The sequence below is a fragment of the Maylandia zebra genome, linkage group LG15 (assembly GCF_041146795.1).
Source record: "Maylandia zebra isolate NMK-2024a linkage group LG15, Mzebra_GT3a, whole genome shotgun sequence".
Lineage (NCBI taxonomy): Eukaryota > Metazoa > Chordata > Actinopteri > Cichliformes > Cichlidae > Maylandia > Maylandia zebra.
In genome coordinates this window covers 23,554,662-23,563,379 of record NC_135181.1, presented here as the reverse complement: position 1 = coordinate 23,563,379, position 8,718 = coordinate 23,554,662, and the positions used below count along the sequence as shown (strand labels likewise).

The window sequence follows — 8,718 nt, the reverse complement described above, 5'->3', positions numbered from 1 at the left end:
TCCTACAAGCTCAAAGCAGTCTGGCTGTTCTCCTCTGGCATCAAGATAAGATAAACCTTTATTACACGTGGGAAATTTGTTAGGTCACGGCAGAAAGTGGACAGTACAAGTTACAAGCAGCAAAAATGAAGAAAAACAAGGAACAGGATAAGATCAAATAGAGGGGATGTTGTCCAACAGGGATGACAGCTTAGCCTCCATTCTCTGGTCACTCACCACCTCCACTGGGTCCAGAGGGCATCCTAGAACAGAGCTGGCCCCATGGATTTGCCTGTTCAGTCACTTTCTGTCCACAGCAGAGATGGTGCTGCCCCAGCAACAAGGCAGAATTGCTGTTTAGTATAAAATAGAATAGAATGCCTTTATTGTCACTATACAGATGTACAATGAGATACAGAGCATCTCCTACTCAGTGCGAACATGTGGGAGAAGAAAGGAGAGTGAGGTGCACAGTTTCTGCAGCACTATACATATGAACACACACTCCCCGTTTATGTATAAGGGGGCTAAGTCTGTGCTGTGCCTCCTGAAGGCGACAGTGACCTCTTTGGTTTTCTTGTTGTTCAGTGCCAGGTTGTTCTCTGAACACCATGCTGCCAGCTTCAGGATTTCCTCTCTGTAGGCTGCCTTGTCTCCCTTTGAGACCCCTCCCTTAGAGATTGTTGTGTGAGCAAACTGAGCAGTTTGAGAAATCTGCATATTGCCTGTCTAGCAACAACAACAATGCCACTTTCAAAGTCACATAAGTCACTTTTTTATGAAGTTTCAAACCAGCCTGCTGAAGTTCAATGTCTGCTTGTCTAAATACAATTGGACATAATTTTTGCTGTACAAACATTGTAAATAACAAACTGTGATATGTGAATAAAGCTTTAAAAAGAAATTAAATCCATAAATAATTCTAAAACCACAAGTTCGGTAGAGGGCGCACATGCGTTATCGCAATCGTTGGCCTGCGTTGTTGTACTTCCGGGTGAAAACATGTCCATTTCCGGCGTGGAAGACGACACAAACAAACCAGTCGTGCTGTGGCGGGTTTTTATTCCCCGTGTGCTAACGGTTACAAACGGGCTGCGGATGTGCGCTTTGCCCGCTCGGTGTGTTGAGGCTGGGCGGTGAAGAGACGATTACCATGGTGAAGTGTGTCGTCTCTGGGTGTCCGAACCGCATGGTTAATGTTAGCCGGGGGCTCTTCAACAGACCCAAGAAGAGGTTCTTCAACTTCCCCCAGGACCCTGCGCGTGTCCAGGTAGGGTCAAAAAACTTTGAGAGTTACAACATATTTACAAGCTACATGTTTGAATAGCGATCGTTAGCATCTCTTATATCTGATTCTACCGGCTAACATGACGCTAACATGATGCCAGTTAAACAGCTGCTGTTTAAATAACCCTGATGACATGTGTTAGCTCATTTACTACACAGCTGGAGTGAACAGGAACCCATTTCCAAAACATGGAATCAGCTGTGCTGTTTACGCTATTTAAAGCTAGTTTGGCCAGTAGACGAGTAAATATTGTTTTCTTTTTATTTCTACCAGATAAATGCAGTTTTAATCACAAATAACTACCAGGTTACCAATTTGGCCTGTATCACAATATCTGTGATGGAGTAAAACCCCAGCCAGTCAAACTAGAGATCAATAAAGACTAACTGTAACTGTGTTCAGGTGTGGCTTGCAGCGCTGAGGGAGACGGAGAAGCAGGACTCTGTGGAGCAGCATCTAATCTGTGAAGACCACTTCCTGCCAGAGGACATCTCGGATGAGGGCGTCAGCAGCGACGCCATTCCCATAATGCCCCCCTGCCTGGACGGAGCCCTGGGTCTGCTCAGTCAATGGGGGGCCGAGTCGTCCGAGGAGGAGGATCAGTGGGCTGCTGGAGGAGGAGGGGGTGAGGAGGAGGAGGAGGAAGAGGAGGAGGACGTTAATGTTCCTGTTATACCTTTTGCACGAAGACCTACTCCACATAAGCAGGTAAGAAAATGTCTATCTCTACATTTCTTTGTGTGATGTAAAGTAAGGTCCAGTTCACAGCTGGTTGCTGTTCCCTGTATAGAGTCATACAGCGTCGGTCTGTAAGTGCCAAGTTTGCCAGTTTTGTTAAATACATAAAGGCCTCGATGACCTGTGATTTGGGAGTGAGAGTACTAGAATGTATTTGGCCTCCGGTACCACTGTGAGGAACTTTGGAGTCATTTTTGACCAGATTATGACCTTAGTTGAGTGGGGGGATAAAGGGATGTCACGTCACGTTGATGCATTTTTTTAAGTTAAAAACTTTTTTGTTTTGATTTTGTTTACTTGTCAGTTCCAAACTAGTGACTTACTGAATATATATTTTACGTTGAAGACATAACTGAGTGTATAAGTAGTTACAATATTGTTTAATTTATTAACCACAGTGTTTGAAAACATGTATTTAAACAATCAGCTTGTAATTGATCGTTTCTTTTTGGGTTGATTCTTATGTTTTGGTGTGAATAAGTTGGTGTTTTATCACTTTTTGGTGGACTTGAAATCATTCTGACTTTGATCTGCTTTGTTTTCACTTTTTGAACTTGAGGAACCAGATGCCAAGACGAATTTAGGAACAAAAAGGTAAAAAACCCCAAAACAACCCAAAATGTTTCTTTTTTTTTTTTTTGCTTTCTTGCTACATTTTACAAATGGCGGTCAAGTTGTAATTCCACTGCCTTTTCTTATCTTTTCAAACATTTTAACGATAAATGATAAGTGAATTTAGTTCATTTTTTATCTTTCTTTCCAGGGAAATCCTCAGTCATTTAAAAGAGATGATACAGACCAGGATATCCACCCGACAAGGTGCATCCTTCTTTGATATTTATTATTTATTCAGATTTTTTATTAGGGTTAGGTTAGATTTGAAATACAGAGAAGTAGTGGACAAGATCGAGTAAATGTTCAGCCAGCCAACTGGAGACTCACGGATTGGGACTTTAACAGCCACGTGGTGTGTAGTCCTAACCTGTGCTGTGTTTGCAACATCTTTTAGTGGATAACATAGAAAGATGTAGACTTAAAATGTTTTTATCCCCTTGTTCCGCCTCTGAGTGTCATGGTGGTTTCAGATGCGTCTCTGGGAGTTTTGACAGTGCGCTTCCTGGAGCTTCTGCTGATGTCGCCCGATGGGACGATCGACCTCCGGGAGGTGACGAAAAGCCTGCAGACCCGCAGGCGACGAGTTTATGACATCACCAACGTCCTGGAGGGCTTCAACGTCATTGAGAAGCAGACGGCCAATAAGGTTAAGTGGATGTGAGTGAGCAAAAGTTAATTTCTTACTGTTGAGTTCTGAATACTTTGTGCGTTTAATGTTGAACGCTGACAAAATAAATTTTTTGGTCTCTTTGTGGGTCTTCACGGACATCTCTTGGGTTTCTATCAGTAGAAAGAGGTTGCTTAAAGATGTTTTGTTTAGTTTTTGTTTTCTTTAATTAAACTTAAGGTCCTGTGCGCTGTCTGTGTAACACAGTGTAACAGTGAACTTGTTGTCTGCCCAGAGGAAGCTGTCCAATCTCCAGCTTTCTGCTAAAGAGCAGGCAGAAGTTCCAGAGAGAGCTGGAGAACCTGAAGCTGGTGGAGGACACACTTGACAGCCTCATCAAAAGCTGCGCCCAGCAGCTGTTTGACATGACTGACGAGTGGCAGAACGCTCTATATCCTTCTGCATTTCTATCAGGGACTCAGGACAGTTTGAACAGAAGTAATGAAAACAATGCTCCTGAATGTAAAACATGATTTAACCACATCAAAGTTTTCCTTTTCAGAATGAGCCTAAAAACAAGTCAATTTGCATGACTAGGTCATTTACAGTAAAGGTAAGAAGTTTGTTTTTGCCAATTTGAATGGAAATTAATGTAAATGTTCTTTATTTAAAAAGAAAAGTATGTTATGCTTGAGTAAACAAAACTCCAAGTGAGCTGAGACTCCTCTGGCTTTCTGTAAAACCTCTGAGCACCAAAACGTCCTCTCTTCATGCATGAAAAAACCTGCAGTTTAATTAAATGCCACTTGATGTCACACCTGCTGATACAGAAACAGCCCCTGGTTTGCAGAGTTTGCTTTCGAGATTTTAAGAATACAATTATAATTGTATTATTTTATTCAATTATAATTGTATTCTTATTATAATTCCATATTTGTGCTTCCACTGCCCCCTTGTGGCCATTACATTAGTTACTGCAGGTTAGATGAGAGAACAGAAAATCTGTCAACGATTTACTCTAGCTGCACATCTGAGAGCATCACTCCTGACACTCTATAAAGATTAAAATGTCACTTTCGTCATTGGCATGAAAAGGAACCGTGAGGTCTAAAACCACCCTGTAATAACTGTTAAGTGAATAGAAGCTAGTTTTCTTTAACTGTCCTCCTGCACATTGGCCTACGTGACCCATGAGGACATCAGCCGGCTCGAAGCTTTCCAGGAGCAGACGGTGATCGTCGTCAAAGCTCCAGAGGAAACCAAACTGGAGGTTCCTGCACCGACAGAGGTAAAACAACATAAAAATACTAAAATATCACAGACTAGGATAAAGTTCATTTTCAGGATGATCTGGTCTCTTTTATCTGAGTTCAACTCCAATAAATGTAGCATGATTAAAATAGTGTGTAAAGTAATCATTGTTTTTGTTGTTTTTCAAAACCTGATGATAAATTTTTCTAAACATACGCTGAAACTCGGGGTACATTCATGCATGTGTGTTGGTGCAGGACAGCATCCAGGTCCACTTGAAGGGGGGGAAAGGCCCCATCATGATGATGACTTGTGATATTGGGACGGGTGAAGCTGTGACAGGAGAGATGAGCGGCTGCTTTGTGACACTGGAGGAAAGCCGGATAAAGACGACCACACTGCACAGAGGTAAAAGGAAAAAACAGAGTAACACAGGGTGATAAAACCTGAGGTTTCAGTAACTCAACTGGTTCAGAGAGACTGTTTAGTGTTGAGCTACACACCGTGTATAAATGAGCTCAGTGCAGATGACCATCAGGACCTGTATTTATCATGGCCAGTGGGTTTATTATGTCACTAGTTTTTATACCTACATATTTAGCTGTGGAGTGTACTTTAAAGAGAGATCAGTGGGTTAGTGAGGCATGTTGAGCCTAAAGTCTGAGCTTTTAGGGTCACATTATTGGCTCTTTTACTAGCTAGATCACCATGGTAACTTATGCCGATTACATAAACCTGTCTGGATCAAGTTATGTTCCATTTCCATTTAAAGTCAGCCAGTCACGCCTCTTTTACTTTCAGTATGCCTTAAGTGCCATTTAGACATGCAGCCTGTTGAGCTGTACTTTACTGGCATTACTAAAGTTAAGCCTTTCTGTCCATCATTAAAGTTTCAGAGCTCCAATGTGCAGCTGATCTGTTACAACAATAAATGGGAGCACTCGGTAGTAAATCTATTCAATTATGACATCACAAATGTGTCTGACAGAAACAGGCGGCTCTCAGTTTATCCATTTTCCTCTTAAGAATGAAGTGATGCATCGAAGTTGTCCTAAAGCAGAAAGCCTGAGTCACCGGAATGTCGACAACCACCGTTGTGATGCATGAAATCTTTGACTGAGGTTTTAGGTTTTGTCAAAGCAGCTAACATAAACAAAGCTTGGATATGTTAAACTTGCTTCGTAGTATACCCCTCTGATGGAGGATGCATCAGGAAAGCCCTTTCCTCCTCATGAGCCTCTGCACTAGATTGAATAACATTTCAGTGAATGCAGTGGGCCAGGAGCAATAAACATGATCAGATCTCAGTGCGCTCAGAAAGCTTGATTATGTAATAGAACTCTCTAAATGACTTCGAGTATGTTTTTGCACTTGGGTTCTGCAGTTTCTTTTATGGGTGAGCATAAACACTAAATGTAACTCAGCTGATGTTTGTAGTCTGAATTCATGGTCATGGTGCTGTTGTTGCTGTTGCAGAGACCTCGATTCCACAGAGTCCCACACAGAGCACGTAGCTACCAGCTGATCTCCAGAAGTTATCGTCTGATTTCAGGGTTCAGCACAAGGAATTTGAAAGCATTAACAGAAACTGCAAAACGTTTCTGAAAACGGTTTTGACTGGAAAGATCCAGAAATGAATTGTCAGCTAAATGATATTCAGCTGAACGTCATCAGCTGAGTCCTGGCATGATGGGGACTTTATTTATGGATCATTTGGCACCATGTTTCATGTAACTGATGTGGATGAGGACAGTTTAACCCAGATGTTTGGAGATTCATTTTTGTATGAAAGACTTTGGGGGGAATTGAGCTGCTGAGCCTCCATTCTGCAGATGAGTGCAGAGATTCTGGAGGCCTTGTAATACACATAACAGTTATTTACTGACGAACATTTCCTGTAAAATATTTTACCTCTTTGTATTTTGAGTTTGTATCAGTGTTTATGTCCTGATATATGAATATTTTCATCTTGGTTTGAACTTTCATTTAGAAACACACCTCCAAGATGCTGTAATGAATAAAAATGAACTTGTATAAACCTGAGGAGATGGCTCATTTCTTTCACCAGCAGCTGAAACGATTTAAATATGTGAATTTTGTGACCCCTGACCTTTTCTTCTCTCTGGTTACACTTACTCAATTCTCTTTTCTGAAACACCTCATCAAAGGCCTTATGGTTAATTCTTGTGTTTAAAATAATATTGTTATGAAGGCTAGATGCATTTCCAGGAGTGGGAGCTTTTTTTTTTCTTTGTCAAGGTCTTTAATCTTGAAAACTGCATGGCACACAGACAGGCAGAAAAGACCATTCAATGAAAATATCAATTCTGGGGATCTGGAACACGGAAAGTAGAATATCTAAGCAAATGTAACCAGCTAACTTCAAACACCGGTCATACTTTGAGTGTCTCCGGTGTTTTTTCAGCACCGGTTTATACACACATACAGAAAGACATTACTATGACATCCACTTCAAATTGAACTACAGGGTGATGCTATGATACATGATATTGAGACACACAATTCTAATCTTATATGACATTCTTAGCAAATTTACAGCAAATAAAACAAAGCACAAATTCAAAGTTTTTTTATTTTAAATTTTTTATTTTACTTTGTTTTTCTTGGTTTGGCGCTGTTTCTGAACTCCAAATGTCCTGTTGTAATTGGACATTTTGATGTAAGAAACAGCAGCAAACCCCAACAACACTTCCCTCATGGTGCTTTATATTGTAAGGTCAAGACCCTACAATAATGCAGAAAAGCTCCAACCCCCTAGAGCAAGCACTTTGGCGACAGTGGGAAGGAAAAACTCACTTTTAAAAGAGAGAAACCTCCGGCAGACCAAGGCTCTGGGATGGGGTGGCCATCTGCCTTGGCCAGTTGGTGATGAGGGAAGGAAGTTGGGAGAAGAGTTTCTTTTTAACCACTCTGGTTTGAAAAGTTCATTTAGATGCCCAATCTACATGAATATTTTAAGCCAATTTAAGAGTTCTGTCACATAATTACATGCACGTGTCAGTTCAATTTTAGCGTGCACACGAGAAAACCCTAAAGATGATGTTTGGTCTCCTCAGTTTGGCATGTTTTTTGAAGGTTGCCATGATTAGTTTGTCAACCAATGAGTTGCTTGACCTCAGTATTGAAGGAGGCCACGTTTCTTGGAGTTCAGTGTATATTGTCAGGCTGAGTTGTTCAATGTTCTCCAAGGACATTTTATAGTTTTTGGACACAATTTTGTTCCACATCTTACCGTTAAGCCTCTGTATAGTAAACTCAACTATATCTGGATCTGCTGACTTTTTTCTTTGGTTCATAGTGTGCATTACCACATCTTCAATGACAGTTTTCACCACTTCCTTGTACTCTTGCCTGTTTTTAGAGACACTGAGTACTCTTCTTGGTAATGCAAAGAGGTGTTTTGTGAAGGCTGGGACAGTAAAGTTATCGAGCTGTTCCCTCAAATTAAAAATCAAATACTTGTCCTTGCAGTTGTGTGCTATGCAAAGATCCTTGAGAATGGCCCTGTCAAGATTTTTCAGCCGTTTTGGGGACAGATCCAAATGTTTCATTGTTTCAATTTCAGGCCAGATTTTCTGAATGAGGCGATCGCTGATGCAGTTAGGAGTGAGGCGCTCTGTGAAGAGCTTGTAATTAGAGGAGACTTTTTCTATGGCCTGTGAAACCACCAACTGGATCAGTCTGTTCACACACAACTTATCCTCCATTTTCAGTGCTTTCTCCCATGGTGATATTTCAGCCTTTGTCTCCTGTATTTGGTTGAGCTCATCTGCGCTCAGATACGTCTGGAGGATGTATCTCTCTGGGGTTACCGTTTCTACTGTCTCTGTCTTTGCCTCCGCTAATTCTTTTGTCTGCTCATCCGTTTTTTTCTGCATTTCATTTGTGTCCGTCACCATTTTCTGCTCTTCCAGGACTTTCTTATTTTCTTCCTCCAGGACTTTCTTCTCCTGCTCCAGATTCTCTCTGTGTGTTTTCTCATTAGACAGAGTTTCTTCCAGAGAGGCCTCATATTTCTGAAGTTGTGCGAGCTCAGCAGACAGACTTTCCTTCTCCTGTTTGAGGATCAGGATTTTGCTGTCACTCTGCTGAAGCTGCTGTTTCAGATGGTTCATCTCAAGGTCAAAGGTGATGGTATTTTCCTGACCTGAGATGAAAACGCAACAAGTCTGATCCCCTTTTTCGTTGGTGGTGCTGCTCATTTTCACTTTGCATGACA

The 8,718-nt window shown here is 41.4% G+C and overlaps 2 protein-coding genes across 2 annotated transcripts; both read left to right on the top strand.

Moving 5' to 3' along the window:
* The first annotated feature begins 968 nt into the window (after positions 1-968).
* On the top strand, positions 969-4,420 carry e2f6 (E2F transcription factor 6). Its single transcript, XM_076874159.1, has 6 exons — positions 969-1,249; positions 1,670-1,975; positions 2,565-2,599; positions 2,769-2,824; positions 3,091-3,277; positions 3,523-4,420. The coding sequence occupies exons 1-6, from the start codon at positions 1,133-1,135 to the stop codon at positions 3,758-3,760; spliced, it is 939 nt and encodes a 312-aa protein (XP_076730274.1). The 5' UTR covers positions 969-1,132; the 3' UTR covers positions 3,761-4,420.
* On the top strand, positions 4,387-6,521 carry LOC143412376 (transcription factor E2F6-like; the record flags this gene model as incomplete). The annotated part of the gene is made up of 3 exons (XM_076874551.1): positions 4,387-4,515; positions 4,736-4,886; positions 5,955-6,521. Coding segments are annotated over 3 exons (318 nt in total), but the record flags the coding sequence as incomplete, so codon positions are not given.
* Positions 6,522-8,718: the final 2,197 nt, after the last annotated feature.